Source organism: Artemia franciscana, chromosome 3, assembly GCF_032884065.1.
Source record: "Artemia franciscana chromosome 3, ASM3288406v1, whole genome shotgun sequence".
NCBI lineage: Eukaryota > Metazoa > Arthropoda > Branchiopoda > Anostraca > Artemiidae > Artemia > Artemia franciscana.
In genome coordinates, this window is record NC_088865.1 from 49,748,821 (window position 1) to 49,772,763 (window position 23,943).

The 23,943-nt window shown below is 35.3% G+C and overlaps 1 protein-coding gene across 1 annotated transcript in view; it reads left to right on the forward strand.

Annotated features, from left to right (window-relative positions):
• The window catches only part of LOC136025366 (anoctamin-4-like), a 79,588-nt gene extending 63,759 nt beyond the window's left edge, over window positions 1-15,829 (forward strand). The window contains exons 9-11 of the mRNA XM_065701321.1: window positions 2,792-2,973; window positions 9,753-9,914; window positions 15,643-15,829. Of these exons, the coding sequence (XP_065557393.1) occupies window positions 2,792-2,973; window positions 9,753-9,914; window positions 15,643-15,690 (392 nt within the window). The 3' untranslated portion in view covers window positions 15,691-15,829. The remainder of the gene's footprint in view (window positions 1-2,791; window positions 2,974-9,752; window positions 9,915-15,642) is intronic.
• Window positions 15,830-23,943: the final 8,114 nt, after the last annotated feature.

The window sequence follows — 23,943 nt, forward strand, 5'->3', positions numbered from 1 at the left end:
CTGTATTTGCCTATTTAGAAGCATGGTCGTATTCATAACTTTTGTTCGTGGATTATTTTTTCGGGGGGAAGATACAACAAAGCTTTAAAAAACGCATCAAAAAAATTTCTACGTAGTTGTGTTACGCTTTTCACGAGTCTGACAATAATCAGAGGGGTTACGATACCCTAACCCCTTTGGATGCTACCTTGTTGACAGACATTTTTATGGGGGGGCTGAAGGGGAATTTTTTGAGGGGGTATTTTACGCCGGAAGAGTTTTCTATGGGGAGGGAATTTTCTGAGGGGTGAACTTTCCAGGTGAAATTTCATATGGGGGGAATTATCCAGAATTCCTATATTCGTCTTACCAACTCTTTATTCGTCTTACCAGCTCTTTGGCGACTCAATTTTAATGTTTAATGAAAAATTTTAATTTTTTAACGGGAGAATTTTTAACGGGTTTAGAATTGTCTCGGGCATTCTTCCACTGGGGAGGAGATTTTACGCGGAAGAATTTCTTCATGGTAGAATTTTCCGGGGAGAAACTTTCAATTGGGGGGTGAATACCTGCGGAGAAATTTCCACGGAGGGGGGATTTTCGGCATGGTCTAAAAAACGATCAAAATGAAATAAAACACAAGTATTTTTTTCAATTTAAAGTGTGGTAAGAAATATTTTTCCGGCGGAATGGTCTGCAAGAAATTTTCTGGGGGAATTTTCAACGAGAAACGAATTGTCCGAGGGGATTTTCCATGGAGGGGGAGACAGATTTTCCGACATTATTTGAAACATAACCAGAAACTTAATATAAAAACAAGTTTTTTCAGTTGAAAGTAAAGAGCAAGATTAAAATTTAAAATGAACAAACATTATTCCGTATAGGAGGGGGGTGGCCCCTATTTCAATACCCTGCTCCTTTCCCCAAGTTTCACTTTTTGTTTTAATTCCTTGAGAACAACCCCTGAAACAGAAGGGTCGTCTTATTAGAATCAGAAGCTTCTTCAAGAGTGCTAAAAAACTTCATTATTGCTATTATTATTAGCAAATGGGTAACATAAAAAAAACACTATATTGAAATCTCCATATAATACTAACAAAACAAAACTAAACATTAGCCTACCTCTTGCTATCAAAGTAGGGCCCGACATATATAAGCGTGAAGAGCGAGGTATTGAAGAGTTGGCAGCCCCCCTCACATTCGGAATAATTTCTGTTCATTTTAAATTTACTGCTGCTCCTTACTTTCGATTGGAAAGAAAAAACTTGTTTTCATATTTGATTTATGATAAGGAGAGACAGGCTAACATTTTAAGGAAATACTTAACCCTGATAGCGCTTCTTGACAGTAATTTCCCTTTAGAACAAAAATTAATGAGAGTTTTTTTTATAATGTACAGTGAAAAAAGATGTATTTATTAAAAAGAGATTGTGTGGGGGGAGGGTAAAGATAAAAAACAAGACATGTCCTGATTGTACGGTAAAGGAGTTCTTTAAAATATGATGGATACAAATTTAGAAACGAGGAATTGAAAACGCTTAATATGATCTCGAATAGAGAGGATGCACACATTGATTTTTGAAAAAAAAACATTAAAAACATATAATTATATAATTAAATACAATTAATTAAAACACATATAGATAAACCCAAATATTAATACCCTATAACTTTCAGGCACATATACAATGGGACCTTCAGATCTGTGCTTTCCTGCTTAGAGGTCCCACTATAAAAGTAAATTGATATAAATTGATATGACTCTCTGATATATCCTCAATTGGGTATCACAAGGACGTATCTCTATAATTGTAAATTTTCAGAAGAGCAAACAAAGTCTCACAACTTTTTTACTCCCCCTCCAATAACCGTAAAACAAAAACACATTGATATGTATTGATTTATATCTTGATCTGTTTTTGTTTCATGGTTATCGGAGGGGAAATAAAAAATATTGTAAGGTTTTATTTTTGCTCTTTTGAAAATTTACAATTATGGAGATACGTTTGATACCCGACTCACGACACATTCACGCACATTTTTGACCGAGCCAACCTAGGTACCATAATGTAACCTTGAAAAGTTTTAATATTTGATATGTATAGTGTGTAAAAAGGGAAATATTTTAGGGCTCTTGGAAAAACACTTAAGCATTCAATGCACATTTAGTATACAAAATATGTTTTGACCGATATTTGTCTAAAATTTGTAGACTTGACGGGGAATGATGGTAATTTTCTAATCACGGCAAATGGAAGGGGTAGCCTCTAGGGGGATGTCAAAGTTGACAAACGGACACTAGGTCTGGTAGTCATATGGTACATCTAACAGTGGACACAATGCATTTTGTTCGAATAATTATAAAACGATATGTTTTTTCCAGTTTTTTTTTTTTGTTTTTTGGAAGATCGAAATATTACTCTTTTCATCTTTTTGTAGTTTGTATGGACTTTTTTTTAGTTTTTAATTTTCCACGAGGCAGCTCAGAATTAAGAGAAAAAGCTAATGAAAGTTTATTAATATGAATTGAAATTTATCAATGAAAATTTTTAATCGAATAAAAATTTTTAATTAATAAGAGTTTAAAAATGAAAAGTTTTTAATGAATTAAATTTGTTTATCTTGATTTATTATTTATGAATTAAGATAAAAAGCTAATAAAAATTTATTAATTATCTTAACAAACTAAGATCAGAGTTCCTAAGTTTTGTTCGCTTTTTTTTTCATTTTTCTGCTTTTAAGTATGTATGGTAGTTTTTTTTAAGCACTTGATAAAGGTAAAAATAGGAGATAAGCCTTTTCTTCTTTGCAGTATTTTCAACATCCGACTTCACAGATGAAGATCGCCCTTCTATTGACATTGACAATCGAAATTTTACCGAGTGCTACTATCGTGGTCTGCGAAATCCTCCATCAAGTGAAGATGCATATAAGCCTGCTCCAATGTATTGGACAATTTTTGCTGTTCGGCTTTGTTTCGTCTTGGTTTTTGAGGTAGGCTTCATCTTTCAATTTTGTAACTGGACGTGAGCAATTACGCAGGGGAGGGATTTAATGGGACTGGTTTTCATCAGAAATCTCATGATTCTTACGATTTTTCCCGTATTTGTCATTTTTTGGGGTGATTTTTGTTAGTTTCCTGAATTCTGTCCTTCCGATTAGAAAAAAAATGTTTCGGACAAGCTTTGTATGTACCAACTTCACAAACGATGTAACCATCAAATGGCTCGAGGTGACGAGCGGTAAGTAAAGTTCAACTTTAGCAACATGTACATAAAAACATAGATTGAATCAGTTTTTCCTGGCGGTTTTAAATATTTTAAACTATAAGTTTAAACACACCCATCGAATGGTTGCATACGTAAATTTGTGTTAATTCTGGAAAAGAGGGAAATATCCCCAAATACTGACATGATTTTGATGAAAGTTGTACCATCAAAAATTGCACAACATGGTCAATGTTTGGAACTCCAATTTTCATTCCTCTTTCAATGGATGCTCAATTTTTTTATTTTTCCTGTAACAGATGTGTAATTATTTTTAGTTTTTTTCACCAAGATGGGTGATATAGGACCAGCGGTCACATAGTCTACTATATATGTTGAGACCCGAACAAAAATTCAAAGTTTTCATTTTTTTTAAGGGGCTAGGAAGTTCCACACATTTTCTACAAAGAAAAAAATATTCCAAGACAACCTAATTCTTAACTTACATCATTAACTTAAGACAATTCAATGTTGAGCTGAAAGCGTTTTGAAATTTGACTCTGTTTAGTCACTTGAAATCGGATTCAAATTCCATTTGTCTCAGTCATTTTCAACATGTCTAAGGTCTCGCTTTTAACATTTTCCCTGTCGTGTTATATATCTTTTCTTAACGGCAGACCGTGTGGAGAGAATGAATGGAAAAATGCATAGATTCTAAATAATTTTGCAAAAATCAACTAAACTTGAATTAAATTGAAGATTTTTATAAATGAATGTTTCATCCAGTTATGGTGATAAGATAAAAAACTAAGAGTTAATTCGTCTTATATTTTTTTTTTTTTAAATAGATTGTAACTGCATAATTATGTTCTTTTTAGGTACCAAGAGTACCAAAACTCTCAATTTTGAATCAAATGAGCATCCTTCAAAGTTTCTATGATCATGAGGTGGAGGTGGTGATGAAGAAGGGACAGTCCCCCTCCTATACGGAATAAATTCTGCTTAATTTGGGGTTTAATGTTACTCTGTACTTTCATAATAACAGCGTAGATCAGAAATATTCCTAAAAATCAAGAGAGATTAAATATCAGCTTCACATTTTTGGTGCATTTTTTAAAGTTTTTTGTCTTCTCACCCCAAAGGAATACGACCCTGGGGATTATACATCAATTTCTACCTCCACCCTCCTCTTGTCTATCCCTTAGAACTAATTTTGTATTTACCTGAAGGTTCAATGACAGTTGGGATGTTTTGGGATTAAAATGTACCCTTTGAGGAATCTCCCTCCCTCCCTAACTAGTCAAAATATTTTTAAGGTCTAAACAAATTTCCTTGTCTTAGGTAAATTACCTGTTGTTTTGCGATTCTAAACATTTTCCCATAAAGGCTTTACGTCTCTACAATGGGTTCGCTGATTGTTTTATTGTTGGGAAGTGAGAGAGGTTCCTCAAGAGTGCATTTTAATACCAAAACATTCCAACTCTCATTGAGCATTCAGATAAATACAGAATCAGTTCTAAAAGGAGAGACGAAGGGAGGGTCGAGATAGATACTGATATATAGTCCCCAGGGCCGTATTTGGGACTTTTGTTTGGGATTTATTTTTTTCGGGATGAAAGGTAGGCTAGAAAAAAAATAATTTAAAAAAAAAACATCAAAAATGTGAAACTGGTACTTTATCACTCTTAATTTCTGGGAATATTTTTGGCCTACTCTGTTATTATGAAAGTAAAGGGTAACATTAAACCCCGGAACGAACAGAATTCATTCCGTATAGGAAGGGGATTTCCCGTTCCTCATCTCCACCTCATAGTCGTAGAAACTTCAGAGGGTTCTCATTCGATCAGAAATCGAGATTTCGAGTCCTTTTTTATAAGTCAAAATTGATTGGAGACCAACCAGCCATGTGGAGAGGGGTCCGAGGGGAGTACTTTCTGCGGGGGTAGTATTTTCTGGGGAGGTATTCTCGGGATGGGGGAGACATTTGTTCCCTTAAAATACATTCTTTGAGGTTTCTGTCCCCTCTCTAGCTTGGAATAAGGAGTTCTATCCATTTTCGCTTGGTTCAGAAGCAAATTGTTTGGTTCTGATTGCAAACTGACTCCATGTTCTTCATTTTCTCTGTTGCTGTTTTTTTTTCAATTCTTTCAATTCGGGTTTTATTCTTTTTACTTCCTGAGTTGTCTGTTTTTGTCTTTTATTTTTATTCTGTTTGTTTTGTTCTTTGCATAGAAAATGTGAACATGCTTACTTCAGACTTTCTCAAGGAATTTTTCTTGAGTAAAATCCTTTTTCCTTCTCAAGGAGTTTTTTACATTCTTTAATTCTTCTAATTTGAGCTTTATTTTTATTTTTTACTTTCCGCGCTGTCTATTATTGTCCTTTTATTTTTATCTGTTTTGTTTCGTTCACATTTTTGGTCAGAAAATTGGATGAACTGTTTGATTACATTCATTTTTCTCTTCAATTTTGTTGCTAAAAAATGCATGTTAAATCAAACGGTAAAGCAAGAAGCGATACAGGTCAGTAGTAAAGGAAACTTTAAAAAACGGAACATGAAAATAATCAGCTTATTTTATTGGTTCCAAATATGTAAGATTCTTTGTGTTTAGCGTTACCCATCAAAGGTTACGAGCCTGATAAAATTTACCTGATTTTCAAAAAAGGGGGAACACCCCCCAAAAGTCAAAGAATAGAACCTTAATGAAAATTATACCATCTGATTGAGCATATCAAAGAACCCTACTGTAGAGACTTCTAGCCCCATCTGAAAAAATGTAGAATTTTGAATTTTTTTTTAGAAAGACACAGATGTCTATTTCTTGTGTTTTTATGGCACTTGGTAATAACCAAGTGACACATAGCGATCGCAAATTCTGTTGGTCTGTCGGTCTGTCTATCTGTCCCGGTTTTGCTTGTTTAGGCTCTTCCAGAAAAGCTAGGACGATGAAATTTGGCAGGCGTATCAGGGACCAGACAAGATTAAATTAAAAATAGTTGTTTTTCCGTTTCGACCATCCGGGGGGGTGTGGGGGGAGGGTTAATTCGGAAAAATTAGAAAAAATGAGGTATTTTTAAGCTACGAACTGGCGATCAGATTGTAATGACATTTGGAATTTAGAAAGATATCATGTCTCAGAGCTCTTATTTTAAATCCCGACCGGATCTGATGATATTGGGAGGGGAGTTGGAGGGGGAAACCTAAAATCTTGGAAAACGCTTAGAGTGGAGGGATGGGGATGAATTTTGGTGGGAAAAATAAGCATAAGTCCTAGATACGTGATTGACATAACCTGAACGGATCCGTTCTCTTTGGGGGAGTTGGGGGGAGGGTTAATTCTGAAAACTTAGAAAAAATGAGGTATTTTTAACTTACGAAGGAGGGATAGGATCTTAATGAAATTTCATATTCAGAAGGACCTCGTAACTTAGATCTCTTATTTTAAATTCTGAGAGGATCCAGTGTCATTGGGGGGGGGGGTTAGGTCGGGGGAACCGGGAATCTTGGAAAAGACTTAGAATGGAGAGAAGGGGATGAAACTTAGTGGGAAGAATAAGCACAAGTCCAAGATACTTGGCTGACATAACCAGATCAGATCCGTTCTCTTTGGGGGAGTTAGGGGGGAGGTAACTCAGAAAAATTTGAAAAAATGAGGTATTTGTAACTTACGAATGGGTGATCAGATCTTAATGAAATTTGATGTTTAGAAGCATCTTGTGCTTCAGAGCTCTTATTCTAAATCCCTTATTCTAAATTGTGACATTGGGGGGAGTTGGAGGGGGAAACCGTAAATCTTGGAAAACGCTTAGAGTGGAGAGATCGGGATGAAACTTGGTGGGAAGAATAAGCGAATGTCTTAGATACGTGATTGAAGCAACTGGAGCGGATCCACTCTCTTTGGGGGAGTTAGGGGGATCCAGTGCTTTGGCGAATTTGGTGCTTCTGGACGTGCTAGGACGATGAAAAACAGTAGGTGTATCTGGGACCTGCACAAATTGACTTGATAAGGTCGTTTTCCCCGATTCGACCAGGAAAAATTAGGAAAAATGAGGTGTTTTTAACTTACGAGTGGGCGATCGGATCTTAATGAATTACGATATTTAGAAGGACCTCGTGTCTCAGAGCTCTTATTTTAAATCTTAACCGGCATTAAGCCTCTGATTTTCCTTTTAAATCAATCTATTGATTCTTGGAATTTTGCTTAAGTTCATTCCATATGAGCTCTTGGCTCTTCACTCTTCTGGCCTCGTCACAAGTGCCATATGAGCTCTTAGCTCTTGTTTTGTTTATTTGTCTTTTCCCAAGGGGTGATCCTTTTGAACCAATATTTCTAAAACATCAGGAGAGGGCTCATTCAAACAGACATTAAAAGTTCTATTACCTTTTTAAGTGAGCAGAAATATTGGAGGGCGACTAGCTTCCTCCCGAACCCCTTTTCCCCTAAATCGTTCAACCAAAATTTTCAAATAGCCATTTTTTCAGCATAGTTGAAAAGAATTCTTTCGTATATAACATGACCCCCACAGTCCCAGGGGATAGGTCTTTAAGATATAAAATTTGTCCATTGTTTACGCATAGTATTTGCTATTGGGAAGCATACACACATTTTTCGGGATGGGGATTTTTGTTTGGATGGATGTCCACGGGGAGGGATATTTCTGGGAGTGAACTTTCCAGCGGAAATTTTATACTGGGGGGATTTGACAGAATTCCAATACGACTTTTTTTTTTATTTTTCTTGCTTTCTCATTATATTCTGGGAAAACTGTCCGGGGAAAATTTTCAGCGGATTGGGATTTCCGGGAAAAGGTTCTACAGAAGGGGCAATATCTGGAGTGATCGGAAAAAAAAATCGAAATTATAGTCTTTTTCAAATGAAACCATACCAAGGAGGATTTTTTTTTTGGCTTAATCGTCCGCAAGAAATTGTATGGAAGGGGGATTTTTCAGTGAGGATGGAATTATCCTGACGGAATTTTACAGGGAGGGGTATTTTATGTGGGAGAAACTTTACACGGAAGAGTTTCATATGAGGGTATGGGATTTTTCATGGAGGGTAAGCCGGATTTACTGATATTATTTAAAAAACAATCAGAAATTAAATTCAGATAAAAAAAAATTCAACTGAAAGTAAAGAACAACATTAAACCTCAGAATGAAAGGAAATTATTCAGTACATGAAGGGGTTGCCCCCCTCCTCAATATATTGCTCTTTACACCAAACTTTAACTGTTTGTCCCATTTTTTTAAGAACGACTACTGAAACACAAGGGTCATTCAATTAGAATAAGAAGCTTTTTTAAAGTGCTAAAACAGTAGCGTGAAGCGCAATGTATTGAGGAGGAAAGCAACTCGTTCATTTACGGAATAACTTCTTTTCGATTTGATGTTGCTCCTTACTTTCAGTTGAAACAACTTTTTTTTGTCATTTAATTTTGAGTAAAAAGAAAGAAAGCTGGTCCTTTTGCTATCCCTTGGGACATCTGTTCGACATTGTGAGGTAACCATTTTTTTCTCTGTGGCTGCTTAATTTAGCATATGTGGAAATTTTCTGTGGGGGATGGGTAGAATTCCGGGGGAATTTTCCGCCGGCAGATTTTTACGGAAGGGATTTTCCGCAGAAGGAATTTCCCAGGGAGAATACGCTTAACACCGACTATAATAATCCCAAACTTGAATTATTATGCCAATTTGTGGGAATGCAACACTTCATAAATAAAGCCTGGATTTTCTCGTTTGTAACAAAAAGTGGAATAGAAAAAGTCACCAATCAAAGGGATTTCCCACTATAGTCAGACTCGGGCCTTTTCCTCGTGACATTATGATCAGAACAAAGGGTATTACAGTGAATAGGTCCGATCCTGAGGAAGAAAGCTAATATTAAAGGGAACGGACTGGGAATCAACTAAGTTTTAAGGTTCCACTACGTTTTAAAACCCAACTACACGGATCAGCTTTTGGAACTGATCTTGGGAGGAAGATTCTCCATGAACTTATATTCTAACTTTTTATAAGGGGAAAACTTTTACATTATAACAGGGGAGAATCTCTCGAATTTTTATTTGGGGGCAAGAGGGGTCTATATCCAGACAGTCATGGGGCAAGGGCTATATATTATTTTTTCCATATTATTACAGGCAACTGTCCCCTTTCCCCTCAACCGACGCTCCTGTATTATAATAGGATAGATTACTTATTTTATAAGGGAGTATTCTCCCTTTTTTGTAGGCATTTTTTGAAATATCATCTATTTCTACTGTAAGGTATTTTTAGCGGGTATATCTATTGGCTATAAAAAATAGGTGCGCCACAACGGTAAAAATTTTACGGTAAATATTTACCTAGTCTGTTTTAAATGCTGTAATATTTTTGTTGACACAACATGGTAGAGCAACATGCTTCAAGATTTAATAGAATTGTTTACAAAAGAACCCGCAGATGACTTGGAGATGTAAGTCGTTACCGTAAAGTGACGGACTCAAATCCTACTGTAAAAAACGATAAATAACGTTAAAATTTCTAGTGAATTTGAATTTATTGCCATTGTTTTTCTTCTTCTCTTCTAGCACTTGGTTTTCGGTATCACAAGCCTGATCTCCATTATAATCCCTGATATTCCAGTTGAAATTAAGGATAGTATAAAGCGTGAGATGCATATGGCTAGAGAAGCGATGAAAAAGGCCGGCAAATCCTGCTCCAATTTAAATATTTTGAATTTGTCAAATAAGGTTTGTATTTCCATCCTTAATCGGAATTATTTTTATTGCTTCAACACCTAGCTATGGCTGCCATGTAGACCTTGTGAGACTCAATAAAGAAAAATAACTGATTGTATACTGGAGAATCTGAAGTAAAGCGTTAAATTTGCTTGAAAAAGCTTAATTCTTAACCCTAATTAATTCCTAGTATTTAGAAATAACATTGAAACATGTTTATTTCTGGGATAAGAGTTAAATTTGCTGTATATTGAACTTATAATCCGTTTTCAGAAAATCGATCCCTTCTAGAATATATTTTTTATGAATTTTTCGATCTTTCGTGGGAAAAAAGGCCTCTATTACCCCTTCCAGTTCAAACCTCTAAATACTGAATAACTGAAAGATAGTATGATTTAAAAGGAGGGTACTATTTGTGGACCATGAGGGATTACATCCTTGTCCTCCCCTAATGGGAGCTCTTAAATTCCATTTTCCATTAAAAATTCCTGGATAGCCCCGAGAAGGGTCGTTTTAAAACTAGGATATCATTTGAAGACCATGAGGCGAGTAAGCCATTTAATATGTTCTGGCGTGTCTGCACTACGTTATAACAAATGGGTTTCCTTGTGAGTGTTTTTTAGCGGTAATACGTTTATTGGCCGCCTTTTATTTGTTACTTGAGAGGTTCAAATACCTAGTTACTGTACTTGAGTGTTCTGTAATATGTACTTCACGAAATTTACCTGATGTGTCTGAACATCCTTATGACAAGTGGGTGTCCTTGTGACAGTGTTCCAGGGGTTAGATGTTTATTGGTAATACTGGTTTATTGGTTAATTGGTACTTGAGAGGTTCAAATACCTAGTTGCTATACTCAAGTGTTATGTAGTATGTAGTTCATAACACCTGAAGTGCCCGCACATCCTTATGACGAACAGGTGTCCTTGTGATAGTATTTCAGTGTTAAATGTTTATTAGTAATATTGGTTTATTGGTTAGTTGGTGCTTGAGAGGCTCAAATACCTAGTTGCTATACTCAAGTGTTGCATAATATATACTCCATAAAATTTACCTAATGTGTCCGCACATCCTTCTGACAAACGAGTGCCCTTGTGACTGTGTTAAAATGGTAATATTCATTGGTAATTGGTTTCATTGGTAATTGGTAATTGGTTTGTTCATTCCAATGAACAAAATGTTCATTGGTAATTGGTTTCCTGGTTAGTTGGTACTTGTAAGGTTTACTGTATTTAAGTGTTATGTAACATATACTTCATAAAATTGATCTGATGTGTCCCCACATCCTTATATCGAATCGGTGTCCTTGTGACAGTGTTCCAGATAAAAAAAAAAAAAGGTAAAGGATACGGCATTAGACTTTACAGTCCCTACCGGCGGTGCTGATCTCCGTTTCTTGGCCCTTCAGCCAGGAAGTGCAATGGGGGGTTGGGGGCCAACCATCCTGTGCTTTCGCACACCCTTCCTGTTTACCTTCCCCAGATTTCTCCAGGTACCCATTTAAAGCTGGGTCGACTCTGGCTAAGCTTACAGAGTCACGCCACTGACTCCCGACCCAAACTGAACAAAGTTTGGAACAAAGTGTTCCAGATACCGGTTCAAATATCTAGCTACTGTACTTCAATGTTATGTAATATGTGCTTTATGAGAATTATGGTTCAGAAAAACCAATTAACTTGGATTTGGGGTACTTCAGTTGAAAGCAGGCTTACTGCTAATGAATTGTTATTTTGAGCCATATTGACAGTTGATATGCTCAAATACCTGTTTCCAGTACTTATTCATTAAATTCAACATGCTAACCCATTTTTACTAAAATCTTTCAGTGAAAAAATGGACAGTTTTCAAAATTTAAGACTCTTGCCCCTAGGGCTGTCTGGGCCACACTAAACCTGGAGTTATACTTGTTAAATATTTTGACTATTTAGATTAAAATATATCTCTCAAATTTTTTTCCTGATAGCATGTGACACATAAATGAGCACTCAGGACACTGAAGTGTAGCGTATCAAACAGGTGGTAAAGAACTGTAGAAAGGAGCAACTCGGCTCAATAGTAACCGAAACTCTAAAAAACAGGATTTTAATACCAATAGTTATATCAAAAGAATTACATTTTAATGCTGATTTTAAATATATAAGTTTCATCAAGTTTAGTCATATGGATCAAAAGTTAAAAGCCTGAGAAAAGCTGCCTTATTTTCGAAAATAGGGGGACACACCTCCTAAAAGTCATAGAATCTTAACGAAAATCACGCCATCAGATTCAGCGTATCAGAGAACCCTTCTGTAGAGGTTTCAAGCTCCTATCTACAAAAATGTGGAATTTTGCATTATTTGCCAGAAGACAGATCACGAATGCGTGTTTATTTGTTTGTTTGTTTTTTTTCCCAGGGGTGATCGTATCGACCCAGTGGTCCTAGAATGTCGTAAGAGGGCTCATTCTAATGGAAATTAAAAGTTCTGTTGCCCTTTTTCTGTGACCAAAAAAAACTGGAGGGTCACCGGATCAAAATTTTGAGATAGCCATTCTCTTCAACTTAGTCAAAAGCCTAATAACTATGTCTTTGGCGACGACTTAATCCCCCACAGTCCTGGGGGAAGGGGCTGTAAGTTACAAACATTGTTTACATATAGTAAAAAGAAAAAAGAAAAAAAACTAAAAAACCTAGTAATGGTTATTATGAAGTGTACAGACGTTTTCAGGGGGACTTTTTCGCGTAGGGATGGGGGTGGGTCGGGGGAAGAGGGTTACGTGGGAGGATCTTTTCATGGAGGAATTTCTTATAAGGAAAGATAATTTCCATGAAGGGGGCGCAGGATTTTCTAGCATTATTTAAAAAAAAATGAGAAAATAAATAAAAAAAGTTCAACTGGAGGTAAGAAGCAGCATTAAAACTTAAAACGAACAGAAATTATTACGTTTATAAGGGGGTTTGTCTCCTCCACAATAACTTGCTCTGTACGCTAAAGTATTTTTTGTAATGTCAACTATTTATTTTACGGCCTTTTTGATTCAGGAGTCATTCTTAAAGATTTGGGACAAAGTTCAAGCTTTAGTGTAAAGAGCGAGGTATTGATGAGGGGGCGAACCCCCTCATATACGTAATAAAAATACACAAACATAGAAGTTCGTTACGTAAGTTAATCCGTAAGGTACGTATGTTTATTGCTAACAAAAACGTTCGTAAAAAAAATATACAAGTATATATTTTTTATTTTTTTATATTTTTAGCCACCTAAAATTGGAAGGTAACTAGGCCTCCTCCCTCACCCTTTTTTATCAAAATGGTCCGATCAAAACTATGAGAAAGCCAGTTAGCAAAAGAAAAATTAATATGCAAATTTCGTTTTAATTGCTCATGTGCGATGAGTCAAAATCAAAACATGCATTGATTGAAAAACGTTAAGAAATTAAATAAAAAAACAAGTTTATTTAACTGCAAGTAAGGAGCGATATTAAAGCTGAAAACGAAAATAAATGATTCCGTATATGAAAGGGGTTGTCCCCTCCTCAAGGCCTCGCTCTTTACGTTAAATTTTCTTTATTCTTTAAAAAGTAGATTTGTTACAAAGAGTCAAACTTTGACGTAAAGAGCGGGGCGTTGAGGAGGGGACAACCCCTTTCATATACGGGATAATTTATGTTCCTTTTAAGCTATAATGTCTCTCCTTACTTAAAGTTAAAAAAACTTGTTTTTTTATATTTAATTTGATAAAAGGGACGATGTCCCCCTATGAAAAATTCTAGATTTAACATGATGTGACATTCCAATCTCTTCTACTAAAAAGCAGCCGGAAGAACCGGAAGTCCATAATTTAGAGTCCTTGACTTTTTGCCCTCGGATTTTTGTGTATCAGAATCCTTAGAGACATATTATTTGATACTTTAAATCCTTTTGAGTAAAATAGCTAGCTCAATGCTTTGATCCAATGTTATTTGGAGTTTTGGAGAGGCAGAGCAAAAAGGGTACAGAAACACTATTTGCTGCCTTATTACTTTTGAACCTTAAAAGGGGTACTCAAACGAGTCTTCTGCCAAGTTTACAACCCCACTGAGATGAAATTATTCTAGAAAATGTTTTCCTCATTGGAAATTTCCCGGACAATCCCCCCCCCCGCAGAAAACTCCCCATCGAAAAAAATATAAAAATAAAAATACTAAAAATAATACTATCTGTAAGCAATGGACAATTTATAAAGCTCAAAAAGGCACTTAAAACTTCTACAATGGGGTCTCTGAGTGTTTTGTAGTTATGAGGAAGAGAGATCCCTCAAAGGGTACATTTTAATGCCAAAACATCCCAGCTCTCATGGAGCTATCAGATAAATACGGAATTAGTTCTAAGGGAGAGACGAAAGGAGATTGGAGGTGGAAATTGATGTATAATCCCCAGATCCGTAACCAGATTTTTTGTGGGCGGGGGGTAGGGTATTTACTTTTGGTGGGGTATAAAAGAAACTTTAAAAACACATCAAAAATGTGATGTTGATATCTAATCCCTTATGATTTCTGGGAATATTTCTGGTCTACGCTATTATTATGGTAGTAAAGAGTAACATCAAACACTAAAATAAGGAGAATGCACATCATATAGGAAGGGGGCTGTCCCTTCCTTGACACCTCCCCCTCATGGGCGCAGAAACTTTGGAGGGTGCAGATTAGACCAGAAACTGAGAGCTCTAGTCCTTTTTATATAAGTCAAAAGTGATTTCAGACCAACCACCCACTGGGAGGGGGAGGGTGATTTTCCGGCGGATTTTCTGAGTAGGAGTTTTCCATGGGAGATATTTCTGTAGGGGGTGCTATTTTCGGGAGGGAACAGTTTTCAGGGGGTTTTAGGGGGAAATCTTCCATAGAGGGGGGGGGGTAAACGCCAGCCACCGTATCATAGAATACTGTGTTTTATGGCCTTGTTATATTTACAATAGAAAACAAAATCTGTAGGCATGATATTGATAATGAAAGGAAAGGAGAGCAATATAAGTTCGTGTTTTTTGATGTTGTTGTATTCGCCGGAATGGGAGAGAGGACTCACGTTATTATATTGTGATGTGAATTTCCGAATACTGTGTTGTAAGGCCTTGTTCGGCTTATAATAAATTTATCTATCTATACCAAAAAAAAAATGTATTGCTTTTGTTTGTTTGTTTTCTTTCAATTCCAAATTACCTGACATTATGAAAAGCAAGTTGAAAATTATACACACTTTCAAAACCTGCAAAATTTCGTATATAGCATATATAGTGATAAAAAGGAGGGACTGGAATGCTGCTAAGCTAGAAGCGACTATGAAAATTATATTAACAAAAATGTTCTGAACTAATGAAATAATAATTTTGCTATTCTAGGGGATTGGCTCAGAAGAGGACATAAGAGTAAACTAGACTGTTATCACAACTATTAGAAAGAGGGAGCTTGCACTCCCAATTTTCCCAATTTTCATATTTACTTTGTCTCCCCTCTCCCTTATTATGGATATATATCTAAGCCAAACAACCGTATTAAAGTTTGTTGGTTTTGTTGTTTTTGGTTCTTTTTTGTACTTATTTCGATAGCACTGCAGTTTGTGCAGTTAAGGCAGTTTATACCCCTATTTTAAACAAAATGTTCTAATAGAAAAATTCTTGTTATATTACACTCAAATTAAATTCACTAAAATTTATATTCCTTTATCTTTGAGAGTTGCAGCTATGTAATACACCACACTTTCTTATTTGTGTTTTTTTTTTTTTTTCAGGAGGCCCTCAGCTCTTCAAATGGATCGCACAACCAAAAGAAAAAGTAAAATTTGAAGCGGTATTGAATATTTGAATAGTTGAGAAGATAAAAAATATGCAGCCATAGCCTATATCCAGTTTCAGTATTAAACAAACACTGCCGAAATGAATTTATTTTGTTTTGAATAAAACCTTTTGTTGTTCAAATTGGTTTTGTTTCATCCGTTTTTAAGGCTGAAAGTGCTTTGGACATACAGAAATACGGGTAGCTAGATAGATGTCATGATAGAAAAACATATTTGCCCGGAAATTGTTTCTTTTAATGCTGCTGACATTTTCTCTTGAAATTTTCAATAGTTAGGCTACGTCTTATAGTTACCACACTGTTGTTCTTGATCTGAGTAAAACCGGTTTCTCGGTCGGCACTTGGTGACAATTTGTTCAGTCTTGGCGAAATAAACTACAGGTACAGGTATATTTTCATTAAATACTTAGATTTGGTTAGGTATTATTCTAACCTCCTCCCTCTCCCAATTAGAAGGATCTGAGAAGTGTGCAGTATTGCATCCAACCTCATCCTTTCAAGGAAGTTTAAGTAGGTTGACAAAATTATTGGTTTAGAGCAGTGATCCCAACCGATTTAGGATACCCCGCCCCTCGTGATATTTCCTGTCGTCCTCTAGTCATATTGTAGCAAAGAAAGAAGGTGTTTCTATATAAAAACACCTTTTATACAAGGCACGACGTTATAGAATGCTATCATGTACCTTTTTTGCTCTTTAAATGCATATGATTGTGATGCCATTCCCGATAAATAGTATTTTTTTTCAAAATTAAGGCATTGAAGTACAGTCAGTCAAAGGGTGCATGTCCTGCCCATGACCCACCAAAATATTGCTATGCCCCACCCGCAACCCGCATTTGGGATCATGGGCTTATATGCTAAGGAGAAGAGTATCATTTTTCAATGTCAAAAATCTCTTTTACGGCATCCGTTATAACTACATAGCCTAAATGACACGATACTATAAACCAGGCAAGAAATTGTTTGGGAGCTTCGGGATGCCCCTCCAAAAGATCAACATTTTCAAAATTTCTCCCAGTTCCTCTACTTCTTCTTATAGTCCTTACATTTTGCACTTGGGTCAGTGCAAAAAAAGAAGAAAACGAACCATTTTCTTCTTGCAACATTGTAGGGTCAGAAAACTGTTGGACCATCCATATATCACTGAAATATGGTCAGATCAGCTATTGCCTTCTCTGCCAAAAAATAGCAGCGATTATTTCGGACGAACCTCGTGCTGCGATCAGTTCTGGATTCTCTAGCATCGTGTTTGCCACAGGGTTGCCATCTGTAGCACGAAAGTGCTGTTTTAGCACTATTTCATCATGATGAGCATTGTAGCACTTACTATGTTCAATGACCAAACAGCAACACTTTCGTACTGCAATTGTGTTGCGAGAGCAACACTTTAGTTTTATCGTGTTTTTTTTTTTTGTTCCTAGCACCCCAATTTCAGCTAATTCCTAGAAAGTGGTAAAGGTCTAACCTCTGCGGTTTTTACGGAAAGTGCAGACCTTAGGCCAGATTGATGAATATGACTTTGCATGCTGGAAAGCGTCGTAGAGCTCTTGCCTGGAGCCAAAAAAAAAAAATGGTTTTTGCTTGTCCTTGAGCCAGAGCCTATAGTGTGTGAAGTGATTAGGAGTTTTATAGCCTATGTGAGAGAGAATTATCTGAAGCTATACAGTGAAGCTTTCATTTCATCAAACCATGTTTCTACTTTCGAGTGGAGAGCTCCGTTCTAGCAGGCAAGCAGGCAGGCACCAGTTTCAAATTGAAGATGGACTAAAATCTATAAATGTTTAATATATGTGGCAGTTTCCCGGACCCACAGCCAATATTTTTTCTTTGAGAGATAAATAGAAAAAATTACAGAAATAAAATATGGGGACCGAAAGTGATACTATCTATTGTTTCTATTTATTTCTATTCATGATTTCAGCTTCAAGTGCTTTTCGCACTTGGGATTGCTGTAGAGAAATGGTACCGGATGTACCTTTTAAACTTTAAAAGTTGTCTCATTGCTAAAGAAATTAGAGTTTATCCTTTGCTCCTTTCTAAGTGGTGACGTTAGAAACTTGGCCTACGGCAAAAAAGTCAACTTTTGAACTAAGACAGATAGATTTCTTTTCGACGGCAGTCGATAGGTCTTGATGAGCTGCTCCCAAGTATATATCATCTATTTTTTGGTAGAAAAATTCCTTCATGAGATATACCAGTTTGAAAGTTTAAAGGGGTTGACAACTTCAATAGTAAGGTACACACTGAAACCAAAAATAGGCTAATACAGAAATGGTATTACATATGCCTCTTAAACTTCAAAACTTTTCCCATTGTTAATGAAATTAGTTTTTATCCCTTGGTCCTTTCTAAGTGATGACGTTAGAAACTTGGCCTACGGCAAAAAAGTCAGCTTTTGAATTAAGACAGATATATTTTTTTTCGACGGCAGTCGATAGCTCTTGATGGAGTTGATCAAAGTATTTATCATTCATTTTTCGGTAGAAAAATTCCTTCATGAGATGTACTAGGTTGAAAGTTAAAAGGGGCTGACAATTTCAGTAGTAAGGTACACACTGAAACCAAAAATAGGCCGATACCAATTGTGAGACATATAGGGGGGTTCTAAGCAACAGTTGGCTGTTAGATCATAATTATCTTCTGCAATGAGGGGTTTGCAACTGTCTCTAGTTGGTGTACCTATTTGTTTCCAGTGTATTTGATGGTAAGGCCAATTTGGTTCCAGCGGTAAGACATGTGGGGGACTTGTAAGTAATAATCGGCTGTTAGGCTACAATCATCTTTAGCGAGGAGGGATTTGTAACTTTTGCTAGTTGCAATGAGGGGTTGGCAACTTTTGCAAGTTGGTGTACCTAATATTTATTTTAGGATCCTTACAGATTAACATTTTCAGCGTTTAACCGAAGCGAGGAAACAAAACCAAAGTGTTGCTCTCGCAGCACTTTACTCGGCGAAGCCGAACATAGGTTGCCACAACAACTCACGTTGCCCATGCAACGTAGATCTAGTTGTAGCACACTCGTACTACAATCTTTTTTGTATTGGACGAAATATTGAAGATTCTGAAAAAAGCAGAGGAATTAATAAAAAGTGCGGAGCACCTTTTTCCTGTATTTGTTTTTGAAAGACTGCCGCAAAGTTGATATAACCTAGACCGCTTTTTTGCCGTGCTCGTTTCAAAAGATTGGCGTTAAGTTTGATATAACCAGACGAAAAATTTGACCTAAAACTAACCTAAGTACACTTAAACGGACCATGCGCAAACCTAAGAATTTTTTTGACTGTAGCACCGAAAATCGTTGTGTAGCACGCATATTTGGGCAATTTGAGCTCTATAGGAACTGACCTTAGTGGCTACCCTGGCATGTCAGTCAAATTGGCTTTGTCAATTTGATCAACAAATAAGCAGGTTTGGGTGATATGAGCTTAGTTTTGTCTGGACCAGCCAAAGCAAAACTGCTGATGCAAGAACTGATAAAAGGGCTTAACGTCTAGCATCGGCTACAAGGTCGTATCAAATTTAAAGTCATAATTATTCATCAAAATATGAGCTGTTTGTGGGGTTTGACCCCTCCCTTGACTAGGAGTTTTTTTCTCCTGGTTATATTCAATGGAAATAAAGGATTAAATGTTTTTAAGAAGTTTTTCTGTGGTATTGACCTTTCCAACAAAATTTCATCCCCCCCCCAGTGAAGGTGAGTTTTGGTATTTATTCATTCAATATTTCGCTTTGGGATCCCACTCTACTCGGAGTTTTTTCTCTCTTGGGTACAGCCAGAATATGTATCAGGGAGGAGGATGGATAAAACTTCTACGAGAAACTGAAGAACGTCGTCAAAAAAGGTGTTTTTAAAAAAAAAGGCTGGCAGAGGAACTAATCAAATAGCTTAAGAGATCTGGCGTCGTTTGCTAAGTAAATCGATTTTTAATCTGTTGAATCTGAATTTATTTATTAATGACTTTACTGCGAGTTTGTCCCATCAGAATCGAAGTTTGAAATCGGCTGAGCGTAGTTAGGGAATTCATTGGGGAATAGGTAAAATCTGAATTTAAAAAAATAAACGTTTATTTCAAATGCATTTGTCCTTTCCAAAAAAGGAAATAAGAATATCCCAACTGCCAAGTAAAATAATTGTAAAGATCGGGTATCATACAACATTCCTGCAATATTTTAGTAATTAGTACACGGGAAGGCAGGGGCGACGTTTATAAGGAAGGTTTATAGTTGCCTCTCAAATAAATTGAAAAAAATGTATTATACTGCCCTTGCCCCTTGACTATCTGGATATGGACCCCTCTTGCCCCCCAATTAAATGCTGGAGATTTGTCCCTTTAGAAAAGAGATACGTCACCTAACAGGGCGGGAGAAGGTCCTAAGGGAGAATTTAATAGAAATTTGTACCTCTTGGGAGGGTGTAAAGAGTGAAGCTTGAAATAGCCTGGGAATGAGGAGGGTTGTGTCTAGGTGTGTTGGCCACAGGTGGCTTGGTGTTGCATCAAGTTGGTATTAGTAGTAGTAACTTGTACTTGATAAATAACGCACGCTGTCTAATGAATAAACATTGCGACAATCGTAATTTTCATTGCCCCTTAGAATGTGAAATTCTGACTTAGTGTGTAATATAAAAGAAAAAGAAGCGGATATCACCTTCTCTGCTATGGAAGAAAAGACAATGAGAATTGTTGGTAGGGTTTGATAAAGACTTCTTGGCTCACTGAAAGTCCAAAGGTAAAATAAAGACTAATTATTGAATATCCAGATATATTAAGACAAAATTCAAATTAAAAAAAATATGGGTACTTAAAATGTGTTGATTAAGTAATTATCTTGTTTTAAATATGTTTAATACAGTGAAAGATTAATCCCAATATTCATGTTGTCTTAAATTGGATAGCACAAAAAGGTTGGATTTCAAGCAAATATTTTATCATCGCAACTTAATAACAAAAAATTTTTATATAGTCATCAATCTATAATCAATCTATAAATCAATCTATATATCAATCTATAAATCAATCTATATAGTCGATCCTTAGGAGGTGCCAAAAACCTAAAAATGAAGTTTAGACATAAAGGATTAAAAATCTCGTTGGAACATCGTCATTCAACCAACAAGGCCATACGCAAGACTTCTTGGAACAGGAGGGGTCGAATATGAAAAAATGTTTTCATGTTTTTAAGACTTTATTGGGGCAAAATGGCACGTTTTAATCCAAATCGTTTAATCTGTGGTGGATAAACTGGAAAGCCACTGCGAATATGGCTGGATTCTGTTCCGTCTCTTTTGAATCCTCCAGATTTAACTGAAGGTTATTTAAATTCTGTTGCTGTGAGGAAAAGAAAAGAATATAAGAAACACATATCACGCTTCGTTTGAAACATTTGACGATTTCAACAGAACAGGTTCTTTCCTAACTAATCTAAAAAAAACTTGCTAATGCTAATATTAACTAGCATTAAATCTTATGTGGTCTAGGACGGCTATCAATCAAGCTTCAATTATTGAATCACTTATCCTTATATACATATATATATATATATATATATATATATATATATATATATACTAGCTGTTGGGGTGGCGCTTCGCGCCACCCCAACACCTAGTTGGTGGGGGCGCTTCGCGCCCCCCCCCCCCAAGCCCCCCCGCGCGCGTAAGTCGTTACGCGCCATAATAGTTACGCGCCATTGTAGTTGTGTCCCTATGTCCCACCTGTGAATATAGATATATATATATATATATGGTTTTAACTACGTAAAACTTGCGAATATACAACATTCTTTGCTGTCCCATTGTCTTTGCATATAAATAGATTGTCAGGTTTACCGACTCTTGAACATGCAACATATAATGGTCCATGGGAAAACAATCTGTATTCAGATCTATACCTCATGATTCTAATGATTGCCCTTGAGCTTTGTTGATGGTGATTGCTAATCGACCATTCCCTGTCCCGGTGTCCCGGTCGTCATTTACATCCCCCTGTTTCCCCCGGTGTCCCCGTTGTAGTTGTGTCCCTGTGTCCCGGTCGTCATTTATATTCCCTGTGTCCCGGGTCCCGGTCATCATTTGTATCCCGGTGTCCCGGTCTGTATATACATTCGTTTTTTAGTTTTGTTTTTCTCCTTTATTTTTTTCCTTTTTTTTCTTTTTTAGCTTATTTAGATTTTTAGATTTTTTAGTTTTTTTTATTAGTTTTTAGTTTTTATTTCTTTTTAGTTTTTTTGTCCCGGTCGTCATTTATATCCCCCTGTTTCCCCCGGTGTCCCCGTTGTAGTTGTGTCCCTGTGTCCCGGTCGTTATTTATATTCCCTGTGTCCCGGTCGTCATTTGTATCCCGGTGTACCGGTCTGTATATACATTCGTTTTTTAGTTTTGTTTTTCTCCTTTATTTTTTTCCTTTTTTTTTCTTTTTTAGTTTATTTAGATTTTTAGATTTTTTAGTTTTTTTATTAGTTTTTAGTTTTTTTTTCTTTTTAGTTTTTTTGTAGTTTTTACCTTCTTTTTAGTTTTGTTAATTTTTTTTTTTACTTGTGTCCTGGTCGTCATTTATACTCCCTGTGTCCCGGTGCTTTGTTGATTGCTAATCGAACATTCCTTTTGTCCTGGTCGCTTTCTCTTTGAGTGTCGTCATTTATTTTTTTCTTTTTTAGTTCTTTTAGTTTTTACCTTTTTTAGTTTTTTTTTAGTTTTTAGTTTTTTTAGTTTTTTACCTTTTTTTAGTTTTTTTAGTTTTTTTAGTTTTTTAGCTTTTTTATTTTTTTTATTAGTTTTTAGTTTTTTTGTAGTTTTTGCCTTTTTTTTAGTTTTTTTAGTTTTTTAGCTTTTTTATTAGTTTTTAGTTTTTTTTGTAGTTTTTGCCTTTTTTTAGTTTTTTTAGTTTTTTAGCTTTTTTATTTTTTTTATTAGTTTTTAGTTTTTTTTGTAGTTTTTGCCTTTTTTTAGTTTTTTCAGTTTTGACGTCACCTGATCCAGTTTTTTCAGGTGACGTCACCTGATCCACGATCCACAGATCCACAGACAACTTATTTTTATATATATAGATAGTTTTTTTTTTTTTACTTATGTCCTGGTCGTCATTTATACTCCCTGTGTCCCGGTGCTTTGTTGATTGCTAATCGAACATTCCTTTTGTCCTGGTCGCTTTCTCTTTGAGTGTCGTCATTTATTAGTTTTTTCCTTTTTTTTTTAGTTTTTTATTGGTTTTTACCTTTATTTTAGCTTATTTTTCAGTTTTTTCCTTTTTTTTAGTTTTTTTTTATTTTTTATTTTTTTTAGTTTTTTACCTTTTTTTAGTTTTTTTAGTTTTTTTAGTTTTTTAGCTTTTTTACTTTTTTTATTAGTTTTTAGTTTTTTTTGTAGTTTTTGCCTTTTTTTAGTTTTTTCAGTTTTTTTTTTAGTTTTTTATTGGTTTTTACCTTTATAGTTTTTTTAGTTTTTTAGCTTTTTTATTTTTTTTATTAGTTTTTAGTTTTTTTTGTAGTTTTTGCCTTTTTTTAGTTTTTTCAGTTTTGACGTCACCTAATCCAGTTTTTTCAGGTGACGTCACCTGACACATCCATCCATCCATCCACAGACAGACAACTTATTTTTATATATATAGATATATATATATATATATATATATATATATATATATATATATATATATATATATATCGTGAAAAGAGAAATCACCAATGCAACAGCACACACAAAAAAAAAAAGAAAAAAAGAAAGAGACAGAAGGAGAAAAGGAAGACTGTTTTCCTAAATTAGTGATTAATATAGACCAGTACTTGAATGAGGCCTTAACCCTACTCATCCATACAATCACATAGGTCAAACAGCATAGCCACACACAATCAATATATATATATATATATATATATATATATATATATATATATATATATATATATATAATATATATATATATATATATATATATATATATATATATATATATATATATATATATATATATATATATATATATATATATATATATATATATATATATATATATATATATATATATATATATATATATATATATATATCTATCTATATATATAAAAATAAGTTGTCTGTCTGTCTGTGTGTCAGGTGACGTCATGTTTCTGTGTCGACTGACGTCATCAAGTTAGTTGTCGTCATTTTTGCTACGACGGTTAAATACCATTAACGGTATTTAAGACATTTGTTCACGGAAAAATGTTTAATTGTAAATTGACTGAAGAACCTACAATGGC